Source organism: Corvus hawaiiensis, chromosome 5 (assembly GCF_020740725.1).
Source record: "Corvus hawaiiensis isolate bCorHaw1 chromosome 5, bCorHaw1.pri.cur, whole genome shotgun sequence".
Lineage (NCBI taxonomy): Eukaryota > Metazoa > Chordata > Aves > Passeriformes > Corvidae > Corvus > Corvus hawaiiensis.
The window spans coordinates 30,216,254-30,236,190 of NC_063217.1; the positions used below are offsets into that span (position 1 = coordinate 30,216,254).

Below are 19,937 nucleotides of genomic sequence, written 5' to 3' on the forward strand. Positions count from 1 at the left end.
AATAATCCAGTTTCAGTCCTGCATATGTAACTCCATGTGTATACATAGCGCAGAATATTTAACAATATTATTTTTAATTTTTTTGTATTTATTGTGTCCTATATACATTGTTTTGCAGAGTAAATTCAATTCAGTTCAGCTACATTCTTGGAGTGGGAGATAAGGACTTGTGTACCAGCAAAGTAAATTGGAAAGTAATGCCTCATACTTATTTTTAAATGTGATTCAGACCTAAAACTTTATGGCAAATCATGTTGTGTTCTTGTAAAAGGATAGGTTTCTGTCTAATGGAGATAAAGTGTATTCTCAGTCTTTGTGTCTGTAGGGATTAGGGCAGTAATTGCATCTAATTTCTGGTGATGCTTTCTCCTCCCTGTGGTCACTGATGTATTATTTCACTGAAAATGTTCAGGGAGGAGTTGAAATGTCTGCCATGGATTTCTTGAACCTGAATGTAATTCCTATTACTTTACTCATCTCTAGGCTTGTCAGAATGAGAGTTTTTCGTAACTGTTTTCTTCTAAATATAGAGGGGGCAAACTAGTTCTGTAAGCTGAGAATTTTATTTAGGAATATGCACATACGTAATGCAGGGAAAAGGAAATTTTGACACAATGAATAGTACAGTTCTGTAGAAAATGTTTTTTTTTTTAATGTCCAGCTCTTGAACTGTGAAACCCTGACTCCCGTGAGCAACATGGAGTGTAAATTGTGCCAGATGAAAACTGGAATGAGCTGATAAGTAGTATCTGCTTTTTCTCTGGCACGTTTTGAAGACTGCAAACTGAAGAAGTTTCTGCGATGAAAATTTCCCATACTGACTGTATTTAAAGTAGTGCAACCAATGTCAGTGTTCCTGATCGACATTTTTCCTTGCAATGAGTTGATTTACTGCTTGTTCTTGTATGTTCCATGAATATTTACCAATTTTATTGCTAAGCATATTGATGTGCTTTGCACTTACTTATCACTTATAATTGGTTTCAGGTCTAGCTAATCTTCTTCTCTATAGCAATTATTCTTTATCTATCAGAAGATCCACCCTCTTACTCTACTTCAGGGAGCAGGAGGGGAGTAAGCTTATAAAATATTTTTTCTCACTTGATCTTTCACTAGTTAACTCGCTTCTTAGGTTATCTTTATAAATGATTTTGTGGCGTTAAATTGGGAAGTGAACGGATCAGAAGCAGTCTGTGGTTTTGGGTCAGTTACTGTTTCAGTTTTCCTGCGTTTTCCTTCCAATAGCAACTGTTTTAGCTTAAACCATTGTGCTAAATAGTGGCAATGTACCCTATCTTTAAACTGGCAAGCTTTGCTAGCTCTTTATTATGGCTAATGTCGTAGCATTTGTAGGGGAACTAGGGAAGTGGCTGTTTTAGGATTATGTGGGAGAAAGTGCAGTATTAGAGAACTTCACATTCAAAAAGGAAAACTTTTTGTAGGGAAACTATTTCTGTGGATTCCCCAGGCTATAAGGTTTCTGAGGTGCATTTTTTATTTGCCAAACTGACTTAAAAATCTAGGTTGAATGGGTCTTGAAAGGGGGGGTGTGGAAGGTGGCGTGCTTAACTAGTGTCTAATTTTGACCTTAAAGAATGCAGATTTCAAAACTAGAATATTTAAATGTAGGATAATAAGTTGAATTAGCTATGGTATATCTTTTAGCTAGCGTCAAACCATGACAGGACAAGAATGTGCATAAATTTTATTCCCATATGAATGGATTTGCCCTTTAAAGACTATGTACCCTTTGACTTCAGTAATTTTCCAGTGTTAATTCTTCGTGGAGTTATTTTAAATACAAAGATAGTGTTTTCTACCTGAGGATGTCCCTGAGATGCAAATAGTGAGGACTGGGAAGATACATACTAGTATATCTAATATGTTTGCTTAGTACCTGCAATGTTCTGTGGGAATCCAGTATTGCATGTGGACTAGGCAGAATTGTGGTCTGAGCTGGTACTGCCTATGTTATGTGCTTAAGATGACAGACTTGGGATCTTAAGAGGGCTTCAGAATATATCTGTGCGTTTCGGTAATCAGGAAAAGTGATTCTCAGGAAAATTAGGAAAAGTGTCTCTTTTTCAGCTGGGGAAAAAAAAAGGAAAAGTGCTTCTCAGATTTATCCTTGTAATTGTTTTCAAAGCAAATCTCTAGGATTGGTCTGTGGAATGTCGAATTTTATAGTCATGCTTCCTTTCTCCTTTTACATTTTTCATTATTCTATATTGACAGACTCCTTAAAATCAACAACAGAAAACAAACTGCCAAATAATTTTTCTCCCTTTTTTCTCTATCTTTAAGTACTCTACACTTCAAAAGTGCAAGTATTCTTTTTGTTTACCTTTAGATGCAGAATAATCATCACTCTGTACTCCATCTGTTACAGAATTGACACTTACTATTTCTTGACTTCTTTAGGTCTTGAAATTATGTTTCTCTTTAGCAAAAGAATAATCTAATGGGGTTTTTTGTTTGTTTGTTTGTTTGGTGTCTTTTGTTCTTGCTTGGTTTTTTTTTTTTTTGTTTTAAATCTGCAGTTGTTTTTAACACTGATATGTCTTACATCAGCCAAGTCTGGAGCTACCTTTTTTGTTTAGTGAGAATAGTAATGACGTTTTGCATAATATTTATTTCTTTTCTACCACAGGAAGTTTAATCCTGTGGGTTAATGGGTAAAATATCAAGAACGCATAGAATTTTAAGGAAGAAGTAAAACTTGTATCTGTGGTAGGTAGTACAAGATGTTTCAGTGCCTTTGGCAATAACAACTTTTTCCGCTCTAAAGATTATTTTGTCTGCAATTTTTGATTATAATTTTTAAAAATTCTTAAATTTTGCACAGACTAGTTTGTGCATAGTTAGATATCTTATTTCAGAAAGTACTGAACTGCGTTGTCACAAGATAGAAAGTGTTTATTATCATCACCACATCTTCCCTCTGACATTACTCTCTTAATTCACTTCCTGTGAAGAAGCAAGTGAGAAATTTAGTTCTGTTTTTTAGCTTCCCAGTGTGCTAATCAGCAAGATAACCTTTTGTATTAACATTAAGGTGCCAATAAGAAATAGGTACTTGAGAATTCTCTCAGTAATACCAAAAAGACAAATTCATGACATCTGCCTATGTATTGGCTTTGGGGTTTGGGCGGGTTTTTTTGTTGTTGTTTTTTGTGTTTGGTTTGGTTTTTTGATTGGTGTTTTTGGTTTTGTTTTATTGTGTTTTGTTTTTTAACGTTTTGGAAGATGAAGAAGCCAGAGTACACATATCCAGAATATTTTTCAACTAGATGCTTTATGTATTCCCTGCATGAAGTTAACTAGTTGTTCTTTGCTTGTATGGAGAACTCTGCTGATTTGTTGATCTTGTTAAAGGTCACTTAGCTTCCTCTAAAATTCTTTTGTTATATACCCTCATTTTAAATGTCTGTTATATAATAACAAAGTTGAAATACTCTTATATTCCTTGTTGGAGCAGTTTAAAAAAAAATAAATTCATTATTCTCAAGGGGATTCTGTCAAAATTATTTCAGTATGCTTGATTGAGGCCTCATTGTTTTCCTGTTCAGGCAGTTATATTTCTGATTACCAAACAGTGCTTATGTGCCTTAGAGCAATTTAATTTCTGCCCCTTCATTCTGGTATGTTTTCACTTACGGAACTAAATCTTCTCTGATTTCTTTTGTATTTACTCTGCATTTTACATTTTAAATGGTTGTTGAATTTATTTGTCCTTAGTCTTCTTTCTTTTAACAGTATATGCTACTGCCCCTTCCCAGTCTTCCTTTTTAATCTAATTCAGTGTAAATTCTTGATGCTTTCCCTAGCTAGCATTTCATAAGTTTTTTTAATAAAACTTATTTTCATGGTAGCAGGTTAGTCATCTATTCTGTACTTCCAGGGATTGGGAATACGGCATCTGTATTTTAACCTGGTGTTAGAAATAACTGAGAAAATTGAAGAAGAGGAAGAAAGTTCTTTTTTAGCATTAGCCGTATTTTGGTTGTCTGGGTAATTCTTCAATGTAGCACAGTGCTTAAGGGCTTTGAGGGATTAGTCTCTATGTGGTGATTCCACAGAGAAGAGAGCTGAGTTATCAATGGCTTTGTAAAATGTCTCTCTAGCATGGCTGTTTACAGAACGCAAAGAAGATCCAGATTCTATTTAATTTTTAATTTTTCAGGGAGAAAATCCAGTAGTACCCTGAAATTTTGTTGCTCATTTGGCTTTTTGACCCCTTTCAAACTGTGGTAGCATTTATTGGTAGCATTCCACCAAAGTCAAAGCAACCTCACATTTCTGAGGTGAATTACCTCTTTATGAAGTTACTATCATCGTTACTTTATCAACTTCCAACATAAAATCATGTCATTCCACCAGTATGCAGAGAAATGTGCAGTAAGGGATAGAAAGAGAAAGATGATTGGCAGTATTTCAACAGCAGTTCAGTTTATGAATTACTTCGTTGTGAAACAGGGAACAAATACACTTTGAACAAAGGAACAATTTTGTTGGTGTCTGTTTAAGTCGCCTTTTCTCTAAATGCTACTTGCTCTGTAAAGTAGAACTCGCTTTACACTCATGAAAAGAAAGGCAAAAAATAGGATGGAACCAGTGTTCAGTAAAGTGATGTCTTTTCATGCACATCCTTTAAATACTATGCTTTCCACCTGATGTTCTGAAATTGAAAAGATTCTGAGGAAGGACTGAGAGAGTTGGGAATGTTTATCCTAGAAAAGTGAAGGTTCAGGAGCAGTTATATTGATGTAAATAAATACCTGAAGAGTAAAGATGATAGCCAGAACCACTGGTGCCCAGTGACAGGACTGGAGGCAGTGGGCCCAAAATGAAACACCAGAGATTCTATCCGAACATTAGTAAACACTTCTGTACTGTGAAGATGACTGAGCATTGTCAGGAGTTGCCCAGAGGTTAGGGGTGGCTGGTTATTTTGTCTGGATTTTGTTGTTACTTGTCTTGGGGTTTCATTTGGTTTTGGGTTTTTTTAAATCTGTTTCTGATTTGTTTTGTTTGTTTGTTTGTTTGTTTTCCCTAAGGAACATACTACATAAGTTATTTGACTTTCTCCCAGGGTAGCATGTCCTCATTTGGGGTATATGGGGTACTGGAGCTACATGCTCTGGTGTGTACAAAACTTGTATATGAGCAACCTGATCCTGGATTACCAGGTTCTTATTGCTTACTCTGTAACACTTTCCTTTTTAATAGCTAAAGAGATTTGGCTGACAAAAAAATTTTGCAAGAAAGTTGAGAAGGAACAGTTGGTTATATAGCACTGTATGTAGAACGTTCAAGTTCACAAATAGTGCTTGAGAGTAAAAGAAAGACCTCTTTTTCACATTTTCAAAGACACTGTGGACTCTAGTTTTAGAATGAAGAAAAAAGGAGGAGAAATGTCTTGTGTCTTCCTGTAGTGTCAAACTCTGCTTTTAGTAGAGAAATACTGCTTCTTCAAATGATCTAGATTAAATTAGCCTGCCTGCTCATTTCAGCAAACCCTGAAGAAGTGGAAGGAAAAGCATGGGATCGGAGGTCATTTTTAAACATAAACACAATGTTAATAATGTGTTGAGAAGTCAGTATTCTTTGTAGCAAGGGAGAGGTACACAAAGTATATATTAGTTCCGGAATGGCTTTCAGTAGTTAATTCATAATTCTACACTGGAAATCGAACCAGGCTGCTGAATGATGTGAGATGATTCTTGCAGAAACCTGAACTTAACAAAAAAAGGCCTTGGGGTCCAGAAACTCAGAATGGCAATATAAATAGCACCTAGTTTAAAAGGCTGGCTTAGCTAAGTTTAATTTTGCCTAAAAATCAGAAATATTTGAAAATTACAGGCCAAATAAGTTGATATTAAACATCTTGATGATCTGTAGCTTTGAGATGTGTTCCTGGATTTAGAAAGAGTTTTTATTTGTGAAATAATAATTGTGCATAGAGTTAACTTGAAGTATCTGCTTAAAAAATCATAAACTGAGCACTCTGAAAGGTATGGCTGAATCCAATTCCCAGGAATCTGAAGGTTCCGAATATTGAAAAACATTATTGTAATTTAGGATTAGGAGTTTGGTCTTAATGAATTAAAATATATGTGCAGAATTAGTTTTTAACTTTTTGTGCATAATTTTAATATTTAGCTAAAGATTTCTTCCCATCTTAATCAAGAATTTTTGCAGTATTTTTGCTAGGTCACCCTGAACTGTTTTCCACTGAGAGTAAATGGAGCTTTTTTAGCCTTTGTGTATAACAAGTACTCTCGGAATCATCCTGGATGTCCTATATTATGCTCTCCTGAGACTAATATCCTTCCAGTATAAAGGTGACCTAAGCAAAATGTACTTTGAAGTTTAGCTGCTGCTTTTGTTGTAGAATCTTTTCTCTAATTCGTAATTCATCCTTTTGATATTTCTCATTATGTTATAAACGACTTCCATGCTTCTAAAGAAAAAAAAGTAAAATAAAATAATAGGGGAAAAGCTTATAGTTGTATAAGGCATCTTACCTAGGCTTATTTTAATAAAACTTAAATGGTTTAGCTTGTTTTTATTTAATGCAGTACAGTAGGTATTATCTTTCCTGAAATAAGCTGTGCTCTTGTTTACATACTGGAGTCTTACTCTGTAATTCATATTGTTGATCTTAGAGGCTTTATTTAAATCAGATGAACTTTATTTTTTAATGAATGGTAATCATCATAAAGTTTGTGACAAATTTTGAAAATTTTGAAAAGTATTAAATACAAAATGGTGAATTTCTTGTATTTTGAAATGAATCGTCAATTTTTGATTGTATTCAATTGAAATTGAAGATCTCTGTAAAATCAACGGGAAAAAATACATCCATGTAAACCATTATGCAGGTTATTTTCAATCTTGCATTTTCCACGGTGTAAGAAAATATTGATCTTAATACTTTCTTGTATAATGTACAGAAAATGACAGCTTCGTGTAATAGGAAATGAACCAGATTTTTCTGAAACTGCTAATAGAACAACTTATGTGCTAAAATTAAAATAAAAAACCTACAGTACTTTTGCCTCTCCATTCATTTATCTACTCAGCCTTAAAAGGACATTTTTAGGTTTAATGCCACAAAATGTAGGCTATTTTACATAAAGATGAAAATCAGTGTCTCATTCCAAAAAGCAAATCCTCAGTCACAGCTAAATGACTTTGAGTCAATGGAGCATAATATTAAGTCAGTCATACTGTGCCAGCTTACATGGCTTCTCAATTATGTTCAGGCAATGGCTTTTAAATAAATAAATAATCTGAGAATGAAAAAAAGTATCCAAACAGATTTCTGTATATCTTAGTGGTTAGTAATATTTACATTAACTCATGCTCCTCTTTTGTTGCAGGGGAGAAATCAGAGAAGAAAACATTTGCAGTACTGATAGTCATTCTCGATTGTAGAATTAGTTTATTAGTGTACAGCTGCAGAGTAATGTGTTGCTCAGTGGAATATTCAGATACTTAATCCTGGAGTTCTCCATTAGGCCTAGGGTTGTGAATCAAGAAATTACAGTTTGTAACTTTGACATGACCGATGGTTTCTATTCTTGTGGTAAAGACAAGTTCAAAATAGCAACTAAGTATTTTTGATAAAGCTATTGGTGCTGATTGCCTTAATTTGAAGAGGAGTAAATTTTGACAAAAGTGAAATATATTTTAATTTTTTCCCCAGGTGTTAGAATAGCCTAGAAAATGTTAGAGAGAAGAGTGAAGATGTGGAAAGATCAAAGGAATTACCTTTCTTTGCACTTTCAAGTCCATGAGCTATTTGAAATCTTGTTTTGAAGACTTATGCAGGAAAGTAGCCTTCTATCTTCTCCCTTTTTAGTGTGTAGGAAATATTATATGAAATTATCTAAATATGTCTCGTTATTGTGTGTTGAGTTTTACTAATGATAAAAGTATTTTTTGTATGTTCAAGGATACTGATATGTTGGTAGCATAAATGACATTTTTATGCAGGCATCAGGTGACCAAGGGATAACAGAGGAATGAATGCCTGTAAGAACACTTTGAATGTTGATCCCATCATCTTTCTGCCACCAATGTAATAGGGTCAGTAATTGCCTATCTGTGAATGTTTATCAGACACATTTTTAGGGAAGTTAACTATTATTACAATATACTGCTGAAATGTGTTTATTAGTGCAGTTAGTGTCTCTGTACTATTATTCTTAGTGTAATTAAAGACTAAAATGGAGATTGTTAAAATAAATTGGAATTTAAGCTACATGCTGTAGATAGATTTATGAGATACTTTTCGTGCCCTATCAGTGCAACTTTGTTTTGTGGTTTGTTTTTTGGTTGGTTGGTTGGTTTTTTTACAGTGAATGTTGTCCTGAAATTATTGTGTACAGAGCTAGCATTTCCTGGGGATTTGATGCATCTGAGTGAACAAAGCAGAATTTTCATCAAGGGTGGTTTTTCAATCTGCCTTAGCTAGTTTTGGTAAAATACACATAAAGGAAACATGGAAGTCAAGCTTTCTTTTTTTTTTTTTTATTATTTGCAGTGTCATCATTTCAGAAATACTTAACAAAATCTGTAGTTAACTCATCTCCAGTAGCAAATGTAGTATCAAAACATTAATTAGAAACTCCATACTTTATTTCTTTCATTACATTCATTACAGAAACTGAAATTTGAAGTACTGGAGTGAATTTGAATTTTTATCAGGAAAGGGGAATGGCTTGGTAGTAACCAATGCTTCAGCCTTATTAGTAGATTGAGTCCCTGGCTAATTTATACTTTTCCTAGTATAGGTGTCTCATGTTACAGCTTTTGACCCAGTCTTTCTAGAGCTGAGGTCTTAGTCTTCCCGGTTCCCATATTGAGCAGTATTCTGGACCCTCTTACATCAGAAAGACCCAAAACCTCTTCTGAAACCTGAAAGATGAAAAGTGGTAAAGCTGGTGTATTTCAAATGGAAGGAGTCTAGTTTGAACACTGACTCATTGACTAATATTGTTGGGACTTAGTTCTTTGCTTTTTCCCAATAGCCGCTTATACCTTAATTTACGTGTGTTAGGTTATTCTAACTGAAGGCAAAGTAAATGAAAGGAAGTCTAAAGAAGAAATCTTGAAAATCATCCACTGGACAGAACAAGCAGCACTTAGAAAATATGTGTGGTACTTTGTTTCTTGTTATTTGGTACCCCCTGCCCCCAAGAGAGTTTTATTTGGGCCAAAAGAAATTTAGAAAATCTGGACAAGAAAGATTAACAGTCAAGTGAGGCAACATGTGTGTATACAGGGTGGTTCTTGTTTTTTATGCTTTGTCTTGTAGGCACCATGTCTTGGGAGAGTGAATAAATAAAGCTGTGTTTTGAGTAGCTAATCTGCTAGTCACAGAGTATGAAAGGGAAGGCTTGTAGATGTCAACCTCTATTGAGTTAAGAAGCAGAGAGGAGATATGGGGGATCATTGGGAAGCAATCCCTAATAGGGAATTGCTTCGGGGGCAGATACCAGAAGCTCGGCCTACCAGCATCTTTAGTTTCGTAACATGTCACACATTGCTTTTTGACAGGTAACATAGTTGTTTCATGACATCACTGGAAAACCAAGATCCATAATAGATGAAATTTAACTTTTTTCTTTTGTTTTCTTCTTGACTCAATAATAGGGACAACTGCAAATGGAAAAACATTTTACTAGCCTTAGGGATAAAGGAAGAATTATTTAGAATTGTTTTCCCAAGCAGCTTTTATTTTAGTGGGGAGTGCTCATCTGCTTAACAGGATTGAGGAAAAAATGCCAATGACTGTCACTATTTCAGGAGCAAAGACAATTTTCATAGGTGATTCCTTTATGAAGTAATCCCATTTTTTAAAAAAATTAACAGCTTTACTTGTTGTGTAAGAAAATACCTGGATTTTGGATTTTCTCAGTTACATTCTTAAGGATTATTTAGTTTTGTAAAAATGTTGATGTGCCATACATTTTCACTTGTTACAAAATAGTGTAGGAGTAGCAAGTAATGTTATAGTTCTGTTTGTTTGCAGAAATTAGCATTTACTTTGTTTCCACACATAGATCATACATGTTCTTCTATTCTGCTTGGAGAATCAGCTAATGAAAATAAATAGGTGATACATGGCTGCTTCTTCATCCATTGATTTAATGTTCTCAGTGTTTTTACAGACTGTTACCTGTTGATCCTTTTTGTAGTTATTTGCAACATCAAACCCTGAGTTTTCTTCATACAGGAAGAATTTCCATTCTCGTGCTTAGGCTTTGGAGGGGTTTGTTTGTTTGGGGGTTTTTTGCCCTAGTGTTTTAGCTAAAACAGTCCCTTTCAAGTTATCAGCATAAAGCTAGTAAGTGCTCAGAGGAATTCTGTAAATGAATAGGTTTAAACATATGTAGGGTCCTTACTTGTATAGACTGTGGAAAGGAGCAGAAGATTAGAAATCTGGAGTGAAAATGAGGTAGTGTCCCTTGTTTTCTGGATTTAAGTAACAGTTGTGTCTCTGTCTTCACAAGATGTGTTTTGTTAGATTTAGCCATTCTCTCCTACTTTCAGATTTTCTCTGGCAGAAGACTTTTCCCAGGGGGTGGAACAAGGCAAGTTAATAAAACTTGTGTGTCTAGAATCCTAATGGGAATTTACTTTGGTGACAGTTTTATGCATGGTTTGTGTAGTTGGATGGTAAATCGTGGAAGAAAATATGTTCAGTTTCAGTATCTTCACAGCAAGAACAATTTGGGATAGACCATTGTCTTTTCAATGGTCTAACTGCTTTCCAGGATATTAGTAGATTTATTAGGGTAATATGAAAAATTTTGCCTTTTGGTTCTACATGTTTTTCTGCCAAATTTTCTTCACTTTTCAACACTTCTTTCGCAGAAGAGAAAATTTTTGACTGAGGTAGAGATCATCCATGAATATGCTCATGCATATTCAACAGTATGTTGAACAGTATGTTTTTCTGTTTTCTACACTTTTATCTTAAAAAAAATAATTTTCTTAAAAAAAATATTTAAATTGGATCCTGAATTATGAAATCCTTAAGACTGGTCTGCTGGCTTCAGTATACTTAAAACACACTTCCCCTGCTGCCCACCTGTTAACACACTGACCAATTTTCTGAGTCTGTTAAGCGGGTGCCTTTTTGATGCAAAGCTGAATTAGACTGTTGGAATTTTAAATGTGCCATGTTTCCTTAAGACTTAGCATTAAAGTCAAATGCATGGCTAAAATGGAAACCTTTGTTTGTAGATTTATTTCTTAGATTTCATTATTAAATGAAATGAGGAAAAGGTTGCTAACTTACTCAGGAGCATATATTGTGAAAATATTTTATAAATTACAAAAACAATATCAAACCTTCATCTCTCTCAAAAGACTTAAGTCAGAATGACTGCACTGTGAATTCTTGAGCTGTCAGTCCCTTCTATCAATTACTCTGTGAAAGAAGTCTTCTGAAATAAAGTGTACAAAAAAATTGGTAGGGTATTGAAGTGCAGTTAGTTACCTAAGAGAAGTGTAGCAGAATGTTTCATGATGCAAGCCACTATCTGCAGTCTATTTAATAACTTTCTATTTGAAAAGAATAGATTTCTTCAGAATGCAGTGAAGCAAGTATATACATTGTACCTAATGACTACACTCCTGAAATATTAGCTTGATTTTACCTAGTGTAGTACATATATAAAGTTAGTTTAGTTACTAGCTTTTTACCTTGTGCATATAAGAAAAAACCAAACAACAACAAATGATACAAGTGGTTGAGAACATTATAGTGAATATTGCACAAGAGCTATGTAAAAAGGTGACATTATACGTGGCTGAATCTAAAGGAAACAAGACTATTTTTTATTGGCAACTAGCTTCCAAGTAAAACTAGAATTGAGAGTTCTCTGAGTAAGATTCTTTCATATAACTTTATTTTATAGAAACAAATTATTTAGCACTAATAGAGCTGGATTTTTTTCTCCTCTCCTTTTTTTTTTTTTTTCTTTCTGTCAAGATCATGCTTTTGCTTTCATACCCTTAATGCTATTTCACAGGTTTCTTTTCCTTGAATAAGGCCTATTCTGAAAAGTATTTGTTTTTCTGTACCAACTAGGATATTATGCATCATTCCTGTGTTAATATAAAAGTTATGTCTTTTTATTAGTTCTCTTTGGTTTATCTTTTTGCTTGAGTTATTAAAGCTTTTGGATACACTAGTTCCCATTGTTTTTAGCTCCTAGTATTTTGTTGGGCATTACTGGCTGGGAGTGCCTGATGCAAAACGAGTGAATCTATTGAAATGAACAAAGATTTAATCCTGGCACTGCTAATTGAAGGAAGTCTTACAAATGTGTAGGCTTCATTTTTTATGTAATTTGCTTTATGAATCTTTTTAAAGAAAATAACTTATATAATATCTACTTGAAGCAAAACCACCAGAAACATATGTCTTTTTGAAGAAGAAAAATTACAGTATTAATTGAGTCATTGATACTCTCATGATAAACTGAGCTGTAATCTCTCCTTCACATTCATGATTACAAATACCAGCTAAATTCTGAGAACAGGAACAAAAGCCTAAAGGAATTTTTTTATAGGGTCGTGTAAATGCAGGTATTTCAGAACTCACAAAATTTCTTTTGGACTCAAGCCTTCTGATGACCTGTGCCTAAGGGGCTCTGATAGTTTTGAAGATGGAAGATCTGACAGGCACAGTATAATTTTTATCTGTCCTTGCAGTTCATTCCTTCCTTCCCCTCATACCTCTATCTCTACTCTCATTCATAGCATTACTGATTACTGATAGTCTCCTTGCTCAGTTGTTCTTGCACAGTGTTTGACTTTTATCCTTGCCTCACTTGTCATCATGCTCTCTTTTCTGAGAGTGTTCCTATTTCAATATGTTTTTTAAGCTAGTTTGTTCTACCCCTCCACAGTGTAGCCTGATCAATTTGTAAACCCTTTCACTAGTTTATGTGTATTTTAACAGAGGTCTGGCATCTTCAAGTTTTCTGAAGTTAGTTTCCTCTTTGTTTGATGTGCCTTCCTCACTTTCTGTTCCTGTCTGTCTGCCCCCTTCTCTGTCCATGTCACTTTCTCTCAGCACTCAGCTTCTGAGTTGTAATATTACAGTTTTCTCTACTCTTTTTTTAGTTTTTATTTGATATGGGCAGCTTCCACAGGGCCAGTGAGCAGGGAACTGAAGACTTAAACTAATATAGATGCATTGATCCTGATAACCTATATGCAGCAATCCATCTAGAGCATGGTCAGTACAACCTTGCTGAACCTAGGTAACTTAGGAAACTGAACACTTTCTGCTGAGCAGGTGTGGAATCAGGCTTACTTGAAAAGAAAAAAACCTAAATAGATTTTCATAGGAATAGTTAGATAAAGAGGGCTGTTGTTTAACATGTCCCATAGCTTGATTTTAAATCATTCGTGTGATGGAATGCTTTCAAGCAAAAGACAATGCACAAGCAGATTTTTCTTATACAATGGTAGCAATCAAAATATTTTGGGCTTCTCAGTCTTGAGGTCAGCTTAAAACATTGGTCTCATAATGGAATGTACCTAGATGGGTTTATATGACAGTGCATTCCTGTCTGTAGCAAAATATAAAACTCTCATGAATTTAAATTCAGTGTGATACATTTGCAGGAAATTCTAAACATATAACTATTTCTCTCTCTTTGTAGGTACAATTTTCTTTCATCTTTATACTCAGGTGACTGACAGTATCCTGCTGTGATTTTTACTAAATAGAATAAATACAACATAAGGCTGCATTTTCTAAAACTCCCAATTTTTTAAATGGAAGTTAAATTATTGCTGTAGTGGTAACTTCTTTTTAGGCAGTGATCCTTACTCTACTCCTTTGCCTTTGATAGCAACCTGTTTGATTTCATTTTATGTATTCTTTCTGTTTACAACCACATTGAGTTATTTTTTTAAATACTTAAAATCTTGTTTACTACATGAAAGACTAAATTATGCTATAAGCTAAACTCTGCTACATATAGCTATATATAACTTCTGTCTTGAGCCCAGCGGAATTTGGAGGGTGAAAAGGCAGAATATAGGTACAAAGCACTTAAATTTTAAGTTTAAACATTCCTCATCCTTGTCCTCAATTACAGAATCTTTTGGCTGAGAAAGTGGAACAGCTGATGGAGTGGAGCTCAAGGCGTTCAGTCATCCGCATGAATGGAGATAAATTCCGACGATTTGTGAAGGCTCCACCTCGTAACTACTCTGTGATAGTGATGTTCACTGCCCTCCAGCCACAGCGGCAGTGCTCTGTTTGCAGGTAATTTATACCTTTGACCCTTCCTTGCCACAGTTTTCAAGTGAATGTTGGAATCAATGTGCAGTATGCTGGGTAGGGTTGTTCTTTGCATGGGATAGATGCTCACTAGTCAATAGGCTCATGTGCTTGTTACAGCATCTTTTCAACTGTCATTTAATCTATATGTCACATTTTAGAATTCTTCCTGGTTTTGTTTTTTTGTTAAATTACAGTTGAATAAAATGTCCACAACTGAGGAAGACTTTCTCTTTAAGAAGTCAGCTTTATTATCAGTTAACCATGATCTTCCAAAGACATTTTGTGACAGAAGTGATTCATTGCCATTTAATAATATGACACCTCACTGATTTCTTCAGTTAAGAGATGTCCAAGGTGCTGATGCAGATGTGACTTACCCTCTGATTTCACAGCTTTGGACAGTTCTTACATGCATGCACATTTTTCCATGAGGTCATACTTATTGTGGAATACTGTCTGTCACTGCAATTTGATGTGTTCTGGTTGCTCCATTCTGAATATGTATTAGAGTGCCTCTGGTAGTCCTCTAAGTTCAAGATCTCTCTGTGCAAGTTCCTAGTGCAGTAAGTTAATCCAAAAATAACTAATGATAGACAGGGAAATAGGGCCAAGGCACTGAAAGGTAGTCATGCACTTAATTACCTCACTAAATCAGAAACTGTACTAATAAAACCTTCTTCAGCCAAAATATGCGTTAGAAGTTACTGTGTTTAGCAATAAATGGGATTATTGAGCAGGGAGCTCTAAACACAATTTAAGTAGGCAGCAAAATATTTTGTAGGACTATGAAAAATATAAGCCGTATATGAGGAAATACTATTTCTTGTTTTTAAATACATGCATTTAAACTATATACAAAGTTGGTAAATTTAGCAGCATGTTAGATTTCTATTGTGTTGGAATGTGACATTTACAACTGAGACTTTAACTCAGGTACCTGTAGTTGTATATGGCTTTTATTAGATTTTTGGGTTTTGTATATTAATTTTCTGTCATGGAAGTCAGTTGGTCAGTTTTGAGAGAGAGTATATAAATTGTCTTTCCATGACTTCACCTTCCGTATATGAACCGAAGGATTAGGTACAGAAGTTGTCCATCATTCTTAAGTGATATGATTTTTCAGTTCAGCACTTTCTTTGCTATTGTTTCTTCTTTGTGTGTCCAGAGTTCAGCTTCAGGAGATGATACAGGAGTTGAAAGTTTACCATATTGTTTTATATCATCCTTATTTTCCTACCCAGTGGATAAAGCTCTAGGAGAAGCACCAAGTTCAGCTTTATAAGGGTCGTTGTATTTGTCATTATAATGGCTGTAGCAAATTCTTTCCCTGTTCTATGGGCAGGTCTTTTGTAGGGCATGTTAAACAACATAAATATTGCTGTTATTAAGGAAGTTAATTTTGCTTGCAACTGGGTATTGTTTACTGTACTGAAAAAGAGCTTATAAACTTCATCTTAGAAAAGACCAGACTAGACGTTTTGTACAGAGGCAACTGAAAATATTTAGGCATAAAATGAAGGAAAAACCAGCGTACTACATTCAGTTGGATTTGTTTAAATAAATGTGAAGTTGCGATCCACGTGTTCATGTGAAATAAAAGGAATTTAATGAGGCTGATCATACTGCACATAAAACCATTATCAGGAAAATCGACATTTGCAAATCAATGGCTAATTAAAGGACAGGAGCACTGAAAGGATATATAGAACTGAAACGCATGCATTACTTGATTGTTAGCTATTCACTAGCCATTTTGCCTAAAGGAAAAATAGATTTTTTAACTTAATCTGTAATGTTCTGTGAAGATGCTCTTGTCCAAGATTTAAGTTAACTGCTACTTGTCAAAATATTTTCAGAATAATTGCATAGAAAAAAAAATCAATGTCATATTTCAAATATGAAAAAGCACCTAGGCTGAAATCTTTGGGTAACTTAGTCACAAGAATGAGAACTTCTTTTCCCACTAAAAATTGAGCGTGGTTGTTTTATGCACCACAGGACTACCAAAAAAAACCCCCAAAAAACAAACAAAACAAAACAAATTTGTCTTTTCTTTTTAATGTCTAGATTTGACACTTTTTTATTTTATCTTTTCTGTGATATATGTGGAAAGCTGACCACATTTGTCTTGGACAATCTAAGGATTTTCACTGTGCAGCAAGGAGGATCTTATAACATCAGTCACACAAATCACGATTTATGAAAGTGTATGGAAATCATATCAACTTAGTTGTAAAATGCTGCATACAAAGAAGTCTTTTGGACTCTAGATATTTAGATAAAGCTTTTGTATGTAAAAAATATCCTTTTAGTCAATCCTGTCTGAATCAATCTAGTCCTAACACATGAAGGCTTCTGAAAACCAGCAGCTGTGTGTATCTATTAGTAGAGCCTCTAGTCGTGCTTCTAGAGTTTCTTTCAAAGAAATTTTGTCTTTATTCTAAAGCAGAATTTGGAGTAAAACTCTTTCGTCTAGCTTTGTGTACAAACAAGTTCTAATTTTATGATCTAAAAGAGTATTGAAAGCCATCTGACGCCTTCACAAATGTGTTAGTGGTAGCATAAATGTCAGTTTTCCTGTTGTCCCAATTATTTAAGTTCAATATGACATAGCTGGTGTTGGGAGATGAAGTAACAATAACAGATTAGATACTCAATGTGCTCTTGAATGGGGGTGGAATGTGTTTCTAATGGCTTAGGATGATTTTTTTCCATTCATGTTTTGAAATGTGTTTTATTAAACTGTTCTTGTTCCAGGAAATTAGATTTGTTTAGTTTTAATTGATTTATCTGTTACTGCTATTCTTGGTGCATATAGTCTTCAACAGCACATTGGATGCAGATACTAAAAGGCCCTTGATACACTGTGATGATTAGTCAGTTTGGATGAGCAGTCAGAAATAATCTTACTCTAAATAGTGACTCCTCAGGATGTAAGACCAGCTTCCTTTTTCTCTTTGTACCTAGGTCTTCACTCAACTAGATAGTTTTCTCTGTTACCCAGAGTAACACTACTGAAAAAAATTACTTACATATGTAAGGTCAAAAAAAATGTTCACTCCGACAGGAATATCATCACAGACATGAAGGGACTGTTTCTCAGCCTGTACTTTGTATTGCATACAGCCAAATGGTAACTACTGGATGAACGTGAAAGCATTTTTGGGTGAAAATTTGCTGCCAGCTTCTGTGCCTTTTATCTTCCTGCGTCTCACAATCTGCTCCCTCATTTTATTATAACCACATTTTTCTAAAGTGATCAGCACCTTTTTACCAGCCAGAATTCAGTGACCCCCCTGCTTTACTTGTTTATTAGTATTTTGATTTTCAGCTGCAAAAGGGCTTTAGCTCAAGCCTGATGATGCTGACTGCTCCTCTGCATCTTCCATTGTTATAATTAACTCCTTGTTTTTTTTTCTTTTGTTGCTGTACCATCTGACCATTCCATAAACACATTATATGGGGCCTTTTAGTTTACTTTTTAAGCTCTGCTTCTCTTACCTGACTGGCAGATGCAGCCATCTCTGCTTTGAATACAGGTGCATACGAGAGGTGTTTTGTTTGTTACCAAACAGTTCACATTTTTGTCAGGTTCATTTTTCAAATTCATTGCTGGGGTATTTTTATTTAGAAAGGGATATCTGGGTCAGAGGAATGGTCACTTGAGCTTTTCCCCAACAGCTGAAGTCCATCAACAAAATTTTATTTATTTTGTGTTGATTTTTTTCTTAGTGTTCCTTGAAAAGATGAGAGCACTGTCAGAGGCTAAAGATGCTGAGTTTCAGTGGATAGGCTCTATACTTTGACCTCTGCCACTAGTTTGTTTTAAGATAATGGTTAAAACATGAAAATTAGATGTATACATCTCTCTGTGAATTTACAGCTACTTGAAACAAACAGATTTTGTTTTGCATACTTTGTACTATGCTTGTTTATGCCTGTAAATTCTCAAGTGTTTTCTTTAAAGAGGTAACTGAGCCTGTTTGAATCATTGCAAATCAAGACTGAAGCCTAAAATTACCATCATAAATGATCAGGAAAAAAAGGGGAAATGCAACAGAGGAAGACTATAACAATTGCAGATAACCACTTGTGAAGACAAACTTGTAAACTGCACAAGCTAAAAACTGTGTTGTTTCAGTCCTGGATGATGTTTATTAGTATTTTACAGTGGAAGTAACAAATCTGCTTTCAGATTCTTGGAAAACACACTTTTGCAAAGACTGTGCAAAGAGGATTTATGAAGAAGAGAGATAGAAGTGGCTGGTAATACAGAGTAGTTTGGGTAGCCAGTAATTTTCTTCATCTCTATGTTGACGAGATTATTGCATTTTTAAAAGCACCAGAAGTTTTGTTATATTGAAATGAACACTGATTAGCTGAAGTTGTGTGTATAAATACATGTGTGTATATAAATATACATGTACTTATATAGAAAAATATATATGTAAGACATCAGGGAGATAGGTCAATTCTTCAGGTATGACACATGTTTTCTAAAGAGTACTTTGGTTTAATTTTAGTGACAAGACTGAACTCTGTTAAAAATTATTAATAGCATCTTTTGGAACAAGCTCATAGTTACTGCAGAAAACATGCTGCAGAATGAGCTCAATGTTAACTCTTTTTGAATCTGTTCCTTCTTGCATGATTATCTAAATGGTAATTTTTAATTCAACATACAGTTTGTGTATTCTTAAGTTTTGAGCTTAATGTTGTAGTATGTTGTTTTGTAAAGGGCTGTGAATGTAACTTCTTCTGTTGACTGTGCATGGAAGGAAATGGCAAAATAAGTGAGAAGAGATTCCAAATACTTTTATTAAGATCTACCCTATCAATGAGGCCTCCAAGAGGAGGTTTTTTCAATCCTGAAAAAGGAGGAATTTTGTTCGTTTCCTTGCTTAAAAAAAAAATCTCAGAAAAGAGATATATTTTCAAGTAGCCAATCCAAGAGTAGGTCAACAGCAAAAAGAATTGTGACAGTCAAGGAGCATCATCAGAAAGAAGAAACAGGATCCTCTGACTTTCAGTTTTTTGCTGGCTGATCAAGAAGCAGGTAGTGAGACAATCATTAACAGGTCTCTTAAATGTAGTGAAAGGGAATTGTCATTTGAACTTCTGTTCAATGAAGGAATAGAAAATTTGGAAGGAGCTGTTGAAAGTTCTGCAATTATTTTCCTGTGCACTTCAGGACCTTGATAGAAGTATTGATGAGTCCTGCTTAACAAGGCAGTAATTTTATGCTTGGATCATAAGACACTCTTTATTCTTTCTATGATCATGATTTTTTATTTTTTTACTTTGCAACTTCTACAAAAGAGGACCTCATAGCTTCTTTTCATCTGCAGAATATTGAAAATTTGTCGGGATGCTCTAAATAGAGTAGCATGGATTTTAGCTTGCTTTCCCCTTTTATAGATACCTAGATTGCAAAACCTGTGTGGTTTTCAATGAGTGTTTATACTCTCTGTTGTGTTTAGTGAATTTTCTGGGCACATTTGTAGATTTCAGTCCTTTTCATCAAGACATTATGAGTCACCCTAAACAAAATCAAATAAACATTCTGAATTTATTGTCTTCTTGACACTGAGAAGGTGTCAAGATATCCATTTAG

General features: G+C 34.6%; 1 protein-coding gene across 4 annotated transcripts in view; it reads left to right on the plus strand.

Annotated features, from left to right (window-relative positions):
* TUSC3 (tumor suppressor candidate 3) overlaps positions 1-19,937 on the plus strand; it is a 199,465-nt gene that overhangs the window by 109,427 nt on the left and 70,101 nt on the right. For 2 of the 4 annotated variants that reach the window (XM_048304359.1, XM_048304363.1), the window contains exon 2: positions 14,136-14,305. In XM_048304359.1, coding sequence (XP_048160316.1) covers positions 14,136-14,305 — 170 coding nt within the window. Of the gene's footprint in view, positions 1-8,040; positions 8,095-10,508; positions 10,605-14,135; positions 14,306-19,937 lie in introns of those variants that run through there. The other 2 variants (XM_048304361.1, XM_048304360.1) reach the window with 2 other exon arrangements.